This window comes from Cynocephalus volans, chromosome 9 (assembly GCF_027409185.1).
Source record: "Cynocephalus volans isolate mCynVol1 chromosome 9, mCynVol1.pri, whole genome shotgun sequence".
NCBI classification, from domain to species: Eukaryota; Metazoa; Chordata; class Mammalia; order Dermoptera; family Cynocephalidae; genus Cynocephalus; species Cynocephalus volans.
Genome location: NC_084468.1, coordinates 59406897 through 59426144, shown reverse-complemented (window position 1 = coordinate 59426144; position 19248 = coordinate 59406897). Strand labels below are relative to the sequence as shown.

The window sequence follows — 19248 nt, the reverse complement described above, 5'->3', positions numbered from 1 at the left end:
CTTCTAAATTTTACCATGAGATATTTTGGATTAATCCACTTGTTACAGTATCTACTAATTTTATTTTCAGTTTACAATGCATCTCTCAAGGATTGAGATTTTCTATATTAAAGGAAATATATTAGGTATCTATAAGAATTACTTCCAAGAGACTACTCTTAGGTTTTTTACATGCCCCATCAATTTTGACAGAAACCAAACATTCTGTTGTTTTAATTCATTATAAAATGTACTATTTATATCCCACATTTTTACTTAGTTTTAAGCATTTTACTTTAAAATGCCTTGTAGTTTTTAAAAATTCTTTTATATGTTAGACTTATCTTCCTAATAGTAGTAGAAACTCTTCAAGCACCAAGACTATATCATATACAACTTTAGTGTGTTTTACCCCCAATGTGCAACAGATAAGAAGTGCTAGACACCTAGAGGGACCTTAATATACATAGTTATTGTTAATATTAAAACATTATAAAGTGTAAAACAGACCTTTTTTTTTCTTTTCAGTGTACCACTCTATGATGGATTCTTCCAAATACGATTATTGTGAAAACTTTGATAAAGTCCATGGAATCTTAATGTATAAAGATTTTGTCAAACATTGGGATGATGTGGAAACATTCCAGGCAAGACCAGATGATATTGTCATTGTCACCTATCCTAGATCTGGTAAGTCTCCTTTTTGAGTAGAAGTCGTTCCTTTTCACCTAGAAATGATAAGCCCACCTTGAATGGTAAATATTAAGCTGCTCATTTTTTTATATATATGCTCTCCATATTAAGTAAGGAAAGATGTAATAGTTTTGATATATAGAAAAAGTAATATATTATAGCTCTATTCCGTGACAACAATTGGTTCCTATAACTTCAACATTACATTGGAAAATGTTGTTAACCACATTAGAAACTTCTGTAATACAGATGGACAAATCTATATCTATCCCATAACAAAAATTTCAAACTAAAACTATGTTTACCTTATGTCATTAATGTTGTTGTACATACAAAAAATAAGCACTTTTTACAGATCTTTTAAAATTCTCTTTCAGCTAACCAGTTCCTCTTCTTTAAGTCTATCAAAAAAACATTTTTTTAAAGAAAGTCTTTTTTTTTTTTTTGAGATTACCTCAACTGTTAAGCATGGTTCTTGAGTCTTACAATCATAGATCTTTAGAAATCAGGACAGTCCAATCCACACTTCTCTTTCTAGTTGTTGCATGTAGTATATAAAAATAAATATGTCAAATAGTAACTTTGGCTACTTTGACTCCAAAATTGTTCTACCATTTTTCTTTCCTGTCTTGACCAAAGGCAGCATAATACCAGTCATCTGAAGAGGAAAACTGAGAGCTACTCTAGACTCAATTCCTCTTGCTTCTTCATTGCCCGTATGCAAACAATCAAAATATTTTGCGCATTTTGTCTCATAGATATGTGTCACAGTCAACCTCTTACAGGGTCTCTTGTTTCTCTCCTTATCGATGCCTTGCTTCATTACTGTTTATAATGCCACTAGAGGAATTCTTCTAAAGCACAATCCTGCTAATCTTGCTCTCTTGCTTAAGGAATGCCAATGCTTATTCATAGTGTTTCTAAAAACACAAGCTCTTTAGCATGAACTGCAAGACATTTTATGCTTGCCATCTGCTTGCCTTTTTGTAGTCCTGGCCCCATTCATCTATTCATGTAGACTTTTTGATTTAAGTTTTACAGTCTACTTCCAATTTTTTTCCTCACCTCTATACCATTCTTAAGTATCCAACCTTTATTTTAAAAAGAGAGCGAGAGACTATTCTTCTGCCTAGTAGGACTTTTCTGTACCTCCCACAACTGATGAATTTATATGAGTAATTTATTAAGGCTAAGTTCAATTATCACATCCTCTTGAAAGCAGTTCTTGTTAAAGCTTCATGACAGCAACAGCAACAGAAGCAGCAGCACACTGAGTTATATATTCCTCCTTTGCAATAATTTAAATCCTTGTGCTCACCTATATTATAGCATCTAAAGAAAAAAGAAGTGTAAAATGTTTCTAACTTTTCAAAGGGCCTTCAGTCACCATAGAACATGTAACAGATTTATCCTTTTCTACATTTTCTGAAGTAGGATCCAACCTGCAGAATATTCAGTTATCAGTAAAGTTTGTGGTCGAAAGCATGCTTGCATGCATTACCTATTATTCAAGCCTCCTTTCTTTTTAGATGTAAAAATTGAAGTCCAAAACTGTTATCAGTTTGCAAAATGTCACAATTAATTATGGGCAAATGGGACACATCTCCCAGGTGTGCCTTACTATAATATTTGCCCTTATTTATTAATTGTATGTTTTGGTCCTACAAGATAAAATATTAGAGGAAGTATTTTTTGAGACTTATGGCTATTCGGACACCCTTAAAATAATATTGCACAGGTATCTTCCTATTTTGTCCATCCATAAATCCAGCACTCTCATCGTCAGCCCTGAGTGGTCAGTGGGAATTCAGGTTTGTATAATTTTTACAGGTACTACGTGGGCTAGCGAAATTATATACCTGATCTGTAAAGATGGTGATGTGGAAAAGTGCAAAGAAGATGTAATTTTTAATCGAATACCTTTCCTGGAATGCAGAAAGGAAAAATTTGTGAATGGTAATGTTCAAATTGATTTTAAAAGCAATATGCATATATTCTAAGGTGTGAATATGTATGGTGCAAGCAAAGATATTGTAAGCAAGAGTAGTGATTAGTATTAAGTATTCTACATAGGAGAGCATATAAATTTAAAATTAAATTTTGGCAGGGTTTATAGTATAGCATGTGTCTAGAATAAAGTGATTAAGGAGAGTTCTTACATGCTTTTAGCAGTGCCTACCAATATGTGAGCATTTATTTCTCTGTGGTCTGAATGTGATACTCTAAATACTGAGAAAATACCCATAAAAATTTCAAGAGCATATACAAATCATCACAGATTCTTTATATATTGTGGAAAATTAGAAACAAATGTTAATCAGCAAAAGAAGAGTTAAAAGTTGCATAACACTATAAAATCATTAAAGATTTTTGGACGTGTTTGACTTTGCAGTTTGCATATAATATATTGAGTAGAAAAGTCAATTAGAAGATATCAAAATTTCCATGTGTGTGTGTGGTATTAAGATGGCTGTGAGTCTGAGCATGTACATATATTTATGAGGAAATTTGCTTACCAAAATGTTAACAATGATTTCTCCCAGGTGAAATCTTATTTGATCTTATTTTTTCCCTCTGTAATTTTTCCTATCTACATTTCTTTCATAGTAAGTTTGTGTTATTATTACGAACACAATATAGAATCTTAAAGTTACTTCTGTTTTTAAAATGTCTATACAAATCCATATAAGTATATATAATTTTGGAAATTGTCCAACCTTTAATTTTTTAAAAATCAGGAGTAAAACAATTAAATGAGATGGTATCTCCCAGAATATTGAAGACTCATCTGCCACGTGAACTTTTTCCAGCCTCATTTTGGGAAAAGAACTGTAAGGTAATCAGAATCAAGTGTTCTCAGAACTTTGTTCACCTCAAAGAAATTTTAGAATGATCAATTCAGATACATCTTATACATACTTGCTTATTTATTCTTTCATTAAATCCATAGACATTCCATAAATGTGGATTGTAATCAGTATCGTAAGAAAATCTAGATTTCAATTCCAACTCTGCCATTTGCCAGAAGTAACTCTGGAAAAAAACAGTTAAATTCTGTAAGCATCATCTGTAAAAGAAGGATAGTAATAGTATTTTTCTCATAGAGTTGTTATAAGGATTAAATGAAATAATATTTGTAAAGTTCTTGACATAGTGCCTAGCATATTTTAAACAGTAAATGGTAGATATTTTTGTATTTGTTGTTATTATTGATCATATTAAATATTCTCCTTTTGCAAAAAATTGTACTCTACACTGTGAGAGATGCAAATGATCTAAAAATAATAAACCAGACAAATATCATATAATAATTGTTTATTGAGTGCATGTCATGTGCTTGGAACCTACCAATAAAACACATGCAGTTCTTGTTTTCATGAATACACAGTCCATTGTAGGAAAGAGATAAATAAACAGACAATGTAGGAGGTACCATATGTCAAGCAAGAGAAGAATTTTAACGCAGACACTGGGGGCAGGAAAGGCATCTAGAAGTGAGTAACATCTCAGCTGATATTTGAAGGAAGCATAGGAGTTAGTCTATGTAAACTCAAAGGCAACCCAAGGGGAGATATAAAACAAGTTCAGTTTGGCTGGCTGGATGAGTGAAGATTGATAAGCTAGGACTTGATTATAAGACGTGCTAGAAACCAAGTTAAGAAGTTTGGACTCTACTTCAATAGTAATAAGGAGTTGTAGATCTATGAAACTGATGTATTGCATGATCAGTTTTGCTTTTTAGAAAGAATGTTATGTATAACCTCAAAGAACAGGCAAGACATGAAGTGTAGGATCACTGATACTGTTCCACAAAACCTTCGTAGCTTTATTAGGATACCATATGACCCATGCAAAACACATGAGATATTAAAAGTACAGTATGCAGTCATCACTAATAGAAAGGGGGATCTATCACAGTCATAAAACATTTCCATTTTGTACTCTGATGTTACATAGCATATTTGACATGCCCCCAAATTCCAAAGACAATATGCATCCTGCTGAAATCAATGCATACATAATGCATACACAATGCATACATAAGGGCATCATATTCAGTAAACAGTGGAAGGTCAAAAGCAGCCTTCTTCGATGGCATAGCTTATCTGCCTGAGGACAGAAATGGAAGACCTTAATGGAAAATCGCAATGCCAAGGATGTGGCTGTTTCTTCTTATTATTTATTTCAAATGGCAAATTCTTATTTAAGGAAATTGGAGTTTACTTTTACAGATCTTTTCCTGCAGAATTGAGTATCATACCTAGAGGACTCTGTGCCTATCTGACATAACTCACTTGTGGAGAGAAAATTTATGTCCAATATGATTGATGCTTTTTGTAAGAGGATAGAACTTCTTAGTGCCAGAACTAGCAAATAAAAGCTTCCTGATTACTAATTCACGGTGTTTCTTCTATATATAAAATAGAAATTCAACAAGATGTTGGGGGAGATTATATTTTCACTAAAATTAAAGTGCATCTAAGCTACATTTGTCCCCCACCCCCTTCAATATTGCAAGTGAGGAAACAGCAGGACTCTTTTTTTTCTTCAGGATGCAGAATGGTGGTTTGTAGAGTATAAAGACCAGAGGACTGCACTGTTGACTGAGTGATTTACCAAATTCTTTACTCTCATTGATTTGCTATCAATGATATATTCTCATTCAATTTCAGCTTAGTGTCTTTACTTACAAATTGTGGATAATAATAATCTAACCGGCACAATTTGTGGTGATAGAATTTGTGACACCCAAATGAGGCATTACATGTGAAAATCACATAAAAACAGAAGGTGAGAACAAACACTGAACAGCACTAAAAAATGCTGCTGTCACCTCAGGTTACTGAAGGGGTCATCTTTATAATTTTATATATTTTATACATTTTTTTGTAATGAATATATATTATGTTTTTAGTTGAAAACATAAATGCTTTCTTTTTAAATCTTGATGAGACTATGTTTGAAAAAATATTAAGTAATTTAACATACGATTTCATCCTCTTAGATCATCTACATTTGCCGAAATGCCAAGGATGTGGCCGTTTCTAATTATTATTTCTTTCAAATGATAAATTCTTATCCAGATCCTGGATCTTTTCCAGAGTTTGTGGAGGAATTCATGCAAGGAGAAGGTAGGAATGTATTCTGTTCTCTCAATTTTTCAGGGCAAGTGATACAAATAACATCTCCAAGCAAAAATTTTTATCTGTTCTGGTGTATTGCCTTTCCTGATCCTTAGTCAGAACACAGACGTTCTAAAAGCCCTTGAGGTTGAGAGCAACCACAGGGTTTCCAGATGTGAAAGGCAAATTGTGGAATCTTGTCCAATGCCTAAAAACAAATATATAGAAGTGTCTTCAGGTGTTGGAGGTGGCAATTTTTCCTAAGATTGAGACTCAGTGTCCAAATATCTGCTTTGTCTCTTTGTATTAGAAAAATATTTCACAACGTGTTATTACAACTCCATTGAACAAGGGATGGGGGAGGGAAGAGAGGAGAGGGAATGCCCATTTGTTTCCAAGAAAAATGCCTGGTGCTAAATGGAACCAGAATTTACAAAGAAGTCTGAATATCTACAAAACTTTAGCTCATTCTACCCAGTGCACAATCTGAATATTTCAATCAGATTTATCAGACAAGTACAGAGTTACTCAAGCAGATATACTTTTTAAATAAACACTTAGTCTAAAGCAACTAAATGTTTAGATTTAAGGGAAAAGTATGCAGGGTAGCTTAGTACTGAAGGAGGCCAATCTACTCCTGTAGTAATAATTGTAAAGAAAAATAATAATGTCATATTTATATCCATAGAAGATAACAAAAATAAGATATGTGTGTTTTGGGTTCAGTGCTACATTTTGGAAAACAATATGCTGGAGCATTGTGAATAAAACATATGCCTTGAGATTGTCAAGACCCACATTGCAGGGCAGAGAAAAATAATGTTGCATCTGTACAAAAGGGATGAATAAGATCATTATGAATATTATTTAAAACGTTTTCTGTAAAGAAAAATTGCCTAATAGAGTCAAAGAACAGAGAAAGTATACTATGACAATGCAAAACTGAACATTTCAACTCACACACCATTATATTATTTTGTCAGCTTTTAACTGTATAAAATACTTATATATAGGTAAGAGATGGGAAAGAGAAGGGAAGAGATACCATTGCATATCACAGTATCTTCAAAATCTTTAAATTTTCTGGAGTGAGAATGACACTAAAGGTCCTTAAGAGAACACCCCCTTATCATCTAAACTATTAGTAGGATGATAAATTCTCATAGTTATTAGATTCAGATGCCAAAGCTAGTTTGTTAATGGTAAATTTGACATCTGGACTGAACTCTTCTGACTATAAGACTATTGATTGTTCCACTAATTCAACTCTCTTTTCTAACAATCTGATTTCACACACACACACACACACACACACACACACACACACACACACACACACACACGTTTCAAAAATGTTCATATAAACTCTGAATCAAATTGATGAGAGGAGGACTTCCCTCGCTTTTTTCTGTGTCATAGAGCATGTCATAATGATAAAAGTTGACAATGTATTTCTGTACATGGATTATTCAATGTACGTTGGCTCTCTTGTTGCAGAGAAATTTGCTTAAGATGTAGGGCTGATCTACTAGTTCCCATTTCATGATCTTTATTTATACTTATTTATTGCTATTGTTGTTTGAACATGCATTTACATTGTTTTTCTCTCTAATTTCAGTTCCTTACGGCTCCTGGTTTAAACATGTAATATCTTGGTGGGAAGAGAGAAACAATCCATGTGTGCTGTTTATTTTGTATGAAGACATGAAAGAGGTGAGAAACTGAAAACATGTAAACAACTTAGGAATTTCTAAGATGTTAGAATTTAACAACACTCTGGATACAAAAATCTGCATTTATATAAATGATGGCAGCCACCTTCAAAAGTTTTAAAAGGAAAATACCACAGTAATCTAGATACTTTAGCACAGATTAGAAGCTAGTAAATAAAAATATTCCAAGTCTCAAAAAATTTCCAAAGATAAAATTTAAAAGAACTTGAGTTCATAGAACAATGACAATAATAACATACATCCAAACACACACACACACTCAAGAAATCACCATGGGCAAAGAGTCAAGTGTTCTTCAAATCTATAGATGTTGGAATTATCAGACAAGGACTATGAAATAACTATGCTTAATATGTTTAAAGAAATAAGGACATAATTTAAAAATTCACATAGAAACAAAAAGCTACTAAAATTGACACGTCAGATTTTAAAAGAAATAGCTAGTATCTACAGATTCAATATAATCCCCATTAAAATACCAGTGATGTTCTTCACAGAAATGGAAAGAAAATCTTACCTTTCACATGGAAAAACAAAAGACCCTGAATAGCCAAAGCAATCCTGAGCAAAAAAATAAAGCTGGAGGCATAACTCTGCCTGCCTTCAAATTATGCTAGAAAGCTGTTCTAACCAAAACAGCACAGTGCTGGTATAAAAATAGATGTTCAGAACAGTGGAGTAGAACAGAGAACCCAGAAATCACTCCTCAGGCTTATAGCCATCTAATATTGGACAAAGGCAACAAAAATTTACATTAGGGAAAAGATTGCCTCTTCTACAAGTAGTGCTGGGAAAACTGGATATCCATATGCACAAGAATGAAACTAGATATGTAGCTGTCACCATACACTAAAACCAACTCAAAATGAATTAAAGACCTAGGTATAAGACCCAAAACTGTAAAATTACTAAGGGAAAATATAGATGAAACACTTTACCAGTGAGGTCAGGGCATGGGCTTTATGAACATGAGCCTGAAAGCACAAGCAGAAAAAGAAAAAATAAACAAATGGGACTATGTCAAACTAAAATTCTTCTGCACAGCAAAGGAAACAATCAACAGAGTGAAAAGACAACCTACAGAGTGGGAGAAAATTTTAGCTAACTATGCATCTGACAAGGGATTAATATCTACAATACACATAGAACTCAAGCAATTACATAATAAAAAAACAGATGACCCAATTAAAAAGTGGGCAAAGGAGCTGAATAGACATTTTTCAAAGGAAGACATACAAATGACCAACAGATACATGAAAAAAAAATGTTCAACATCACTAGTCATCAGGGAAATGCAAATTAAAACCACATTGAGATACTACCTCACTCCAGTTAGACTGGCTATGATCAAAAGGACAGTGAATAACAAATGCTGGCAAGGGTGTGGAGAGAAGGGAACAGTACTGCACTGTTAGTGGGACTGTGTATTAGTAAAGCGACTATGGAAAACAGTATGGAAGTTTCTCAGACCACTACAGATAGATCTTCCATATGATCCAGCAATCCCTCTTCTGGGTATATATCCAGAGGAATGGAAATCAACATGTCGAAGAGCTACCTGAACTCCCATGTTCATCACGACTGTGTTTACAATAGCCAAGATATGGAACCAACCTAAATGTCCATCAATGGATGATTGGATAAGGTAACTGTGGTATATATACACTGTGGAATACTATTCTGCCATAAAAAGAATGAAATACTACCATTTGCAACAACACGGATGAACCCAGAGAAACTTATGTTGAGTGAAATAAGCAAAGCACAGAGGGATACATACCTCATGTGCTCACTCGTATGTGGGAGTTAAGAGAGAAAGGAAGGCAGGAAAGAAAGACCACAGTAGTGCCATGGTCTTACAGAGGGGGGGAAGATTCCTAGGGCTACAAAGTGGACTTGGGGGCAGAGAGGGAGGGGAAGGGAGGTTGGGGGAAAATTGGGTGGGGACAAGGTGTACAATAGTAATTTCTGGTAATGGGTATGCCTCCAATATGAATCTGGCCCTCACATCATGGGAAGGAGGGGTGACAATTAGTTTTGTATCTCATGAATATTCCTAATAAATTTTTAAGTAAATATTCCTAAGAAATAACTAAATAGAGTTTGTAAGGATATTAAAGATTTAAAAATAGAAAATTAAGAGATGGGTTAAATAACAGATCAGATATGGCTAAATATTGAATTGGTGAAGTGGAAGATAGAACTGAGGAAATTCCACAGAATGTAGCACAGTAAGATAAATAGAGTACTTAAAAAAGAATAATAGATTTATATGATAGAGTGATCAGGTTTCACATATATCAACTCAAACGTCTATAAAAAGAGAGTAAAGAGAATGATGAAATAGCAATATACAAAAGTATAATGGCCTTAAAATTTCCTCATAATCTAATTTTTATCTAGCTTTATTAATAATCAGGGTAATAAAAATTATTATGAGATGCCCATTTCACACCCATCAGACTGACAGCAATTAAAAAATCTGGCAATAACAAATATTAGTCAGGATGTGCATCAGTGAGAAGTAACACACAGCCAATAGAAGTTAAAAAAGATACAAACACTGTGGAAACAATTTGTCTTTAATTAGCAAAAGCAAACATGCACTTAAGACCCAGAAATTTCACTCTTGGCTGTATATTCTAGAGAAACTCTGGCTCATGTATAGTAGGTTGTATGCACAGTAATCTTCAAAGCAGTGTTCTTCATAACCATAAAAATTAAAAACAACTTAAATATACATATACCTAAGAATCAATACATAATGTGTTTTATTTTCTTATAATTAAATATTATATTGCAATGAAAGGAAATAAATGTCAAATACCCACATCAATTGAGTAAAGCCAAACTATGGGTTATCTAGGAACTCATACATACATTTGAAAACTATAAAGTAAGGCTGGCCACTTAGTTAGCTCAGTTGGTTAGAGTGTAGTGTTATAATACCAAGGTCAAGAGTTTGGATCTCTGTACTGGCCAGCCTGGCCAGCCACACACACACACACACACACACACACACACACACACACACACACACACACACACACACACACACAATTTTTTTTCTTTTGTTTTATGTGTGTATATGGGAGGGATTTGGTGTGGAGAGTGAAAGGAGTGCAAATGAAAAACTAAGAAAACTGTGAATGTTCTAGTCCATATGTTGGGTAATAGGTGATGGATGCTTCTTCGGTTTTATTTTTTAAAGAAGGTAATTAAATATCTCGTAATTTTAAAAAAATATAGAAAAAATGCTGGGTCTCTTTATGAAGTGCTGACAAATATCTTCTCTCATCCTTTACTAACACCAAGAAAGCAACAACATACATTCTTCTTCACATATTTGAACAATTATTAAAATCCTCTATAGTGTTGCAGTAGTTTTAGAGTTGCTTTGATGAGCACATATGTAAAAATAAAATCATGAATAATATTTTAGATATTGAAAGATTATTTTTTATAGAATTTAACACAACAAATTTGAATAAGAAAAGCAGTCATTTATATTATCTAATATTGTGTTCTTTAACTAGAATATTGAAGACATTTAATGAATTTGAAACTCAAACAAAATTTATTAGTTAATCCAATTCTCCTCCTCTACCCCAAATTGTCCATGTCCACTTACTACCTATTTTGGTCAATGGTGACCATGTTTAAAATTTGAATCAATCACCTAAGAATGAATAAATTACATTTTTCTTCTTTCTACACTGTATCAAATAGAAAGAGAACAAGATATAATAACATTATGGGTATAGGCATGATCTTTTGAGTGATATAAACAAATAAATACAAAAATACAAAAATACACATATGGTACAATAGATTTATATTAGGATTTTTGGAATCAAAAATAAGATCATCTAACTAAAATTGGGATAGTCAAGGATATTATCCTAAAGAAAGTTGTTTTTGTCAATTTCTGTGGATTACAACAAAGTACATGGAACTGGGTGATTTAAAAAGAAAACAAAATTTGTTGCTTACAATTTCTGAGGCTGGGAAATCCAAAGTCCATTTGGTGGTGGCAAAAGTGACCCAGGGGTCTCATTTTGCAAGATGGTGGAAGGAGAGAGCAGAGAGAGAGAGAGAGAGAGAGACACCCTTCATGCTCCCCTTTTAAAGCCCTCTAAACCATGCCCATGACCACCATTTTTAATCCATTCCCTATGGTGTGATCCTATAATCCAATCACCTCTTCAAGGCGCCACCTTTTAATTACCATAATAGGATTTTCCACCCTCTTAACAGCTACAATGGGGATTTAAACTTCAATGAGGTTGGGGGAGCATCCAGTATGTAGTAAAAGTAACAGGTAAGCTGAAGTTTGAAAGGCAGCTGTAATTTGTGAGTAGAGAATTGGAAACAGCATTGTGCACAGAGAGAAATACATGTGAGAATAAACATTGCAGTTGGTATTGCAAATAGTCGCATTGAGTGATTTAGCTGAATTATACGGTATGCTACAGAAATTTGTAGCTGTGGTGCATATACATCTGATGTTCCATGTGGAGTGTTTGATTTTTTAATGCCTTAATCATTTTTGTTCCTTTGCTTCTCCTTAATTACACCAATAAATTAGGAGAAAATTGAAAGTTGTCTGCATATTTTCATCCTCCAAACTTGATCTGTCACAGGGGACTGTAGTCTTAGAGAATTTGTATTCATTTTCATAGATAATATTTGTTGAGCTTGTACTTTGCATCAAAGACTACAGTAAGCATTTTACAAACATCATGTAATTTAGTTCTAACAATTTTTGAAGAATCTTTTATATCCATTTTATGAATGAGGAGAATTATGCTTAGAATTGTTTTTTAAAAAAGCCACTTCGGCAAGAAGTGTTTTTCCTCATTAGAAGTCTAATTCCAATATCAGCGGGGAATAAAAAAAAGAAAAAGAAAAAAGAAAGGTTTTCTGTCTTTTTTTCTTTAAATCCAAATAGCAATTTGTTTAATGTTAGCAATTTTAGCAATTTGGTCTTCAAATATTTTTTTTCTCCTTAGGATATCAGAAAAGAGGTGGTAAAATTGATCCGGTTCCTGGGAAGGAAGCCATCAGAGGAGCTTGTGGAAAAGATCGTACAACACACTTTATTCCAGGAGATGAAAAACAATCCATGTACCAATTATACAACAGTACCAGACGAAGTCATAAACCAAAAAGTGACACCCTTCATAAGAAAGGGTGAGGAAGTCATGTGGTTTACCTCTGGTGCTTTAGGAAGTCACAAGTTGACACCATTATAGGCAAAAAACTGTTGAGATCTATTAATACCTGTGGACCCAGATTATGTTTCTTTAGTGCTCTTTCACATTTAAGCACCCTCTGTATTGACTTACCAGTTCTGCAAAGGCACAAAACACTACTACTACTAACAGTGTTTATAATAAATTACTATTACTTGTTAATTATTTAATATATGCAACATATTATATTAGGAATGACCAGCAGACACCCCAACCTTAGCACCAGCAATAATACCACACTTCACTAACTATTATTTACTAAGTGTATGTGCCTTGGTGCTGCACACGTACCATACCTTATATGTATATTGTTTCTTTGAGTTCTAGCCAGAAATGCAGAATAAAGTGTCTATTGTCATCTTATTTTGAGATGAAGAAATAAGCTTAGACCAATTAGTCAGCTTTTTCTTAAGTGACAAACTTTTCAAAACAAAGCAGTAAAGGCAGGAATTCAAATACATCTCTGTTTAGCAAAACTATCAAAATACAATGATGTGAAATTCAGTTTGGGAGGAGACATAACCTGGTGAGATATAGTCAGATTGTAAGTGCAGAGGTACGTAGGAAGTGCAAAGTATCGAGACATCCTTTTTTACTGACATGCGAGGAAGCAGATACAGAATAGAGAAAATTTTGCTCTTCAGAGCAAATTGTCAGTGAGAGGATCAGGGAATTATTAAAATAACAGAAATAACAATTCTGCCACTGGGCAAAAAACACAGAGCCCTTGAAAAAAGAGTCAATTCTCAGGTTATATTTTAATTTTCTTTTTCCAAAATGTCTACATATATATTTAAGATAAAACACGGGATTTAAGATAATCGTCATGCTTGCAGAAGGATGCTTACTGCTATACTCTCAGACCCTACCTGGTTTTCAGGGTACACATTTTCTATCTTCTGCTCTATGGATTATTTCAGTGAAAAAGTTTAAAGCTCCTTGAGCAAGAGGGCAAGTGAACTACTGACTAATTTAAAAACTAATTTAGTATAAAAGGCGACTTTCTTCTTCAAAGGGAGCATTAAATATGTGATGAAAAGCAAAAGGGAAGAGCCTGCTAGACTAAGGTAATCACACAGGTGGGAAACCCCAAGGAGGTCCCCTAATTGGCAGGGGAAGCAGAAGTGGAGAGGAAGCAATGGATACAAAGTGAGTCTGAATATAAATAATGAATTAGATGTTTTGATCAAAGAGATAATGTCCACGTTAATGCTTTGGATACCTGGTGTTGCCATTAATCATGTTATGAAAAAGTACACAGAGAAAACACAATTTGGTGGGAAAGGAAATAAATTTATGGATCCCCATACGGGGCAGCCAAACACACACACACACACACACACACACACACACACACACACACACACACACACACACACACACAAATAAATAAATAAAACTTATTTTTGAACTAATTGAATTGAACTTGGGATACTTGCACAGCATCCAGGTGGCAACATCATGTAGGCAATTGGACACAGAAGCATAAGTGTGGATGGAGTGTTATCAGCATTGACCTTGGGAGTGGTAAAACATGGGTTTCATCCTGGGAGCACCAATATTTCAGGGGAAATTACAAGCAAAAAAAAAAAAAAATGAAGTGATTAAGTGAAGCAGCATGACAGAGAAGAATCAGAGAATGAAATTTGCTATTTTTAAAAACTGATCAGGACAAATTCATCTTTTTAAGCTCAAATAACTATTATTTTTGGTATACATTTTATTCTTAAAATTGAGGATTACAAGAATAAAATTTGCTCAGGTGTTAATGAAAATGGCAAATGTTAGAAAACTTCATGATTCTGGCTTGAAGACAATATTTACGTTTTTTCTTTTTTGTTATAGGGATTACAGGAGACTGGAAGAATCACTTTACAGTAGCCCTGAATGAAAGATTTGATCTTCACTATGAGCAGCAAATGAACGAGTGTACATTGAAGTTTAGAACTGAGATCTAAGAGTTTTCTTTTCTCACATATACCTAAAATTTTAAATTTCTTCTCATCATTCTTCACTTTTAAAATTTTAGATTGGTAGAGAAGGAGTCATGTGAAGGATAATGGGTCAGGTCCATATATTATTTCATATATTCATATAAAGGATTTTTTCTGTATTGTCTTTTAAATTTTATTTCTTTTTCTTTTTTCTTTTCCTCCCTCCCCTCCCTCATTCTGTTTTTTTTCCCCTCCTCTTCCTCTTCTCTTTCTTCTCCTCCCTCTTCACAGATATTACACAAAGGGAATATCTATGGGAATTTATCTATGGGAATGACGTACGAACATGCAGAGTTTGGTTTGTTACAGTTTCATTAAAAATAAACAAGCACTCCAAACTATTTTTTGGTTACCTTTTTTACATTTAGTAGGACATTTACTATATACATATATATGCATACTTATATATTAACGATTGCACATGAACTTTGAATACCCAGAAGGAAAGAATTAAGGAATAAATAAATTGGGGAGTATAACTATACCTATAATTTCCTTCCTGATTTTCTTTTACATTCTGCAAAAATTCTTGATTTGGAATTTACCTCAGTCTAGTGTAAATGTATGAGCATAACAGAACTGATTTCCAAATGTCTATAAATAATCCCAATGAGTGCTATTTATGCTTGAATGCCTTCAGCTACTTTGAAATAACTGTGCTTTAAAGTTTCTTTTGTCCTATATACAATTCAATGAATGTAAGATCTATAAAATAAAGTTTTAAAGAATGTGTTGTTTACCAGTAAAAATTTTTTTAAAAAGGGAAAAAAAAACCCTTCATTTTTTAAAATGTTGTTTTGGTTTATTTCTTCTATTTCTTTGTATACTAGGGATGATTTCTTTTTCTGTACTGTTTATTGTAACAGTCAATGAATGCTTCCTTTCTTTAAAACAGAAGACAAACAAGATCATGACAAATTCACTACCAGTTTTCAGTAGAACACTTACCTTCTTAATTTCTAAAATAAAAGGTCAAATCTAGGGAGAAATCTATTTGATTTATTTTCTTACTCCTTGGAGAGGGGAGGGTTTCTCAGTACCCTGTTTCATAGTTACAGTTTTTTAAAATCAAAGCCACTTAAAAATGTGACATTGTTACACATTATACAAAAATTGGGGAGTCTCAAAAAATATTAAGATCTTGTTGGGGGAAGGGGGAAGAGCAGGATCTCAATCTCTGTAGGCAACAATTGTTATTTGTTTTCTATATACCCATTGTCTTAGTCCATTTTCTGCTGCTGTAATAGAATCAAACAGACTGGGTGATTTATGAAAAATGACTGATGGTCTTGGAAGCTGGGAAGTCCAACAACACAGGGCTGGCATCCAGTGAGGGTCATTCTATGGCAGAAGCACAGAACGTGGAGGTGAGCATAGGATACAGAGAGAGAAAACTGAGATGAACTCATCCTTTTATCAGGAGCCCACCCCCCAAATAAGGGCTTTTATCCATTCAGGTGGGCACAGCACTCATGGCTTAACCACCACTTAAAGACCCCCACATCTTAATACTGTTATAATGGCAACTAAGTTTCCAACACATGAACTTTGGGGGGCATATTCAAGCCATACCACTCATTTTTTCATGATTTTTTTCATTTAACATTCTAGTGTATGATAACTGGGTTTTTAAAAATTATGTGCTTTGTAAAATTGATAGTTAATGTTGCCCACATCATAGTTGATGTAACTAACTGATAGTAAGCATGTTTCTCTCTTAAATCTGTCCTTAGTGGACCAACATAGTCCGAGTTGGCCAGATCGAAATTTGGACCAATCACATTTCTTCACAGCACGCCTAGAAATTTCATTGGCAAAAGAAGGAGGTTAGGATCTATCTTCAATTTCCAATAGAAACTTTAAATCTCCTTAGCTTCTTTGACTTCTTCCCTGAGCTGGAATTAAAGTCTGTGTAGGCTGGAGACAATGTGAACATTGGACAGCATTGTGTGGTAAAGTACAAAAGGGTGAACAAACACAGTTTTGCTTCTGTGCTTCCAGGAAAACTATAGACTTTTAGTAGATTTGTGATTTTTTTTAAATTTTAATTTAGAAAATTAAGATTTTCTAATAATTAGGTCTCTAGAGCTATGCCTTCGGGCCCAATTAGATACATAGAAGCACTTTAAAAAATATTTGTTGATTGCCTGATTGATTGACAGCACATTTACACAGAAAGTGCTCATTATGCATTTCTGAGGGTGGTGATTGCTCATAATTTGAGCTATGCTACAGAGTTACCATATATGATTAAAATACCTGGAAATTCAATTTGAGTAACAAATAAATAAGTAGTACTGGATTATAATTCACAGTATAAAATAAATACTCAGGAGTTCATGCTCATATAAATAAATGATTTAATAAATAATTAAATGGGGGGAAATAGATAAATATCTTATACAGAAGAATTCCAAGGGGCAGAATGCTATGGTTTGAATGTGGTGCCCAAAAAGTCTGTGTTGGAAGCATAATCCCCAATGTTACTGTAGAGGGGTGGGACTTAGTGGGAGGTGTTTAGGTCATGAGGTCTCCATCCTTATACATGGATTAGTGCCAGTTATAAAATGGCTTGAGGCTGTGAGTTCAATCTCTTGCTCTCTCACACTCTCTTGTCCTTCTATCTTCCTACCATGGGGTGACACAGCTCAAAGGCCCTCATCAGATGTGAGCCCCTCAATCTTGGACTTCCCAGCCTCCAGAACCATAAAAATCAAATCTTTGCTCTTTACAAATTACAAAGTCTCAGGTATTCTGTTAAAGCAGCACAAAATAAAGACACATTCCATACAGAAGAATTCCAATTAGTTGTGTACAACTTCCCATCCCATTCCTTAACTGTTGGATTCACACAGAGGCTTCCTTGTAAAGTGTACTAAAAGGGTAAGGTGTATGTGGAGGAAAGAGTAACCACACAGTGGAGAAGATTGACAAACCCCATCTCAGCCAGGTCATCCAGGTTAACGCCATCAGTGATAGACACATTGACAGTAGGTACCCTTGATATGTGATGAAAATAGCCTGTAATTCTGTGGTCTTTCTCCCAAAGGCTTTAATTATTGTCTAACCATGAGAAAAACATCAGACAAGACGAAATTAAAGGAGGTTATACAAAATACTTTCATGCTCAAATTATCCCTGACCTGGGCAGTGGGAGTCCCTTCAAACTGGCTTTGTGTCTTTCTGACATTACCTTATCAATTTTAAAGAATTTCCTTGTTTTCTGGCTTATTATGTATTTTCTTGCCCCGACCCTAAAACCTGCTGTTTTTTTTAAAGGAAATAGAGTTCATTTTAGAGGAGGATAACCTTCAGAAATCAATACCTGAATACTCTCTGTGCTCATTGTTACTAGGTCATCATCACTCTAGGCCATCTTAGTGGACATCTCCCTCTTTCTCTGCCTCTCTCTGTCTCTGCCTCTCACTGTCTTTTTTCTCTCTCTTATACATACACACACAACACACACACACACACACACACACACACTTAATTTCTTTGTCTCTCATATATGTACACACACACACATGTAATTTCTGAGTCTATCTATATATACTATAAAAATACAGGTTTAAATCAATACTTATAATTCCAATCCAACCCCAAACCCCAGTGTTTTTATCAAGCCTTGCCATTTTTATAATTTGCATATTTAATTTCCATTTAATATATTTAACATACTTACTTGTTTGCTTAATTTTCCCCTTGTATGTAACCATTTTCCTGATCATACTGAACACCTTCTCTGTCCTGCCACCTATTTGACATCTAGACTCACTGCCACTTTCACATCCCCTGTTGCTGTTGTCTGCTAGGCCCTGAAACTCCTTAGCCCCATGCTACCACTTCCAAAAGAAATAAAAGGAAAGAAAGAAGAAAAGAAAAAAAGAAAAAGAAAAAAAAAAAAAACCAAGAGGAATTTGCCCTTACTTCTCAGTCTAATGTCTTCAGGGCCCAATAAAAAATACAGGAGTCATAAAAGATCCCTTCATATCCTCAACCTATACTTTACTGGCACCTAGAATGCAACTTTTATCCTCCTAACCCCTCAAGGTTTTTAAAATCTCTGCTCTACTTCTTGGGCAATTTTTGGGAAATCCAAAAATGTCCCTATGGCAACAGTGAGATTCGACTCTCTAGATTTCTATATTTTCTGGATTTTGACCCAATATTTTTAAATTTTCTTATTAATTCACCGAAGTGAAGTAAGACCAAAATAAGCAGAAGAAAGAAAACAATAAAAATAAACACAGAAATAAATGAAACTGGATACAGAAACACAATAGAGAAAATTAATGAAACCAAAAGCTAGCTATCAAAAAATTAATAACATTAATAAACCCCTAGCAGACTGACAAAGATGAAAAGATAAAATATGTAATCACTAAAATCAGCAATGAAAGCAGGGGCTATAACCACAGATTCTGCAGCCAATAAAAGGATAATAAGGAAATGTTACAAGCAACTTCGT

At 34.0% G+C, this 19248-nt stretch overlaps 1 protein-coding gene across 1 annotated transcript; it reads left to right on the top strand.

Moving 5' to 3' along the window:
- The first annotated feature begins 521 nt into the window (after positions 1-521).
- On the top strand, positions 522-14741 carry LOC134385592 (sulfotransferase 1E1-like). Its single transcript, XM_063107289.1, has 7 exons — positions 522-669; positions 2503-2628; positions 3411-3508; positions 5678-5804; positions 7414-7508; positions 12541-12721; positions 14629-14741. Exons 1-7 carry the CDS (start codon positions 522-524, stop codon positions 14739-14741), a joined length of 888 nt encoding a protein of 295 aa, XP_062963359.1.
- Positions 14742-19248: the final 4507 nt, after the last annotated feature.

Bases quoted from the DNA above. Each gene is read 5' to 3' on its own strand.
- LOC134385592 (XM_063107289.1), top strand. From the start codon at position 522: ATGGATTCTTCCAAATACGATTATTGTGAAAACTTTGATAAAGTCCAT. The intron at 2,629-3,410 runs GTAATGTTCAAA...TTTAAAAATCAG, and splicing joins AAAGGAAAAATTTGTGAATG to GAGTAAAACAATTAAATGAG. The intron at 3,509-5,677 runs GTAATCAGAATC...TCATCCTCTTAG, and splicing joins TTTGGGAAAAGAACTGTAAG to ATCATCTACATTTGCCGAAA.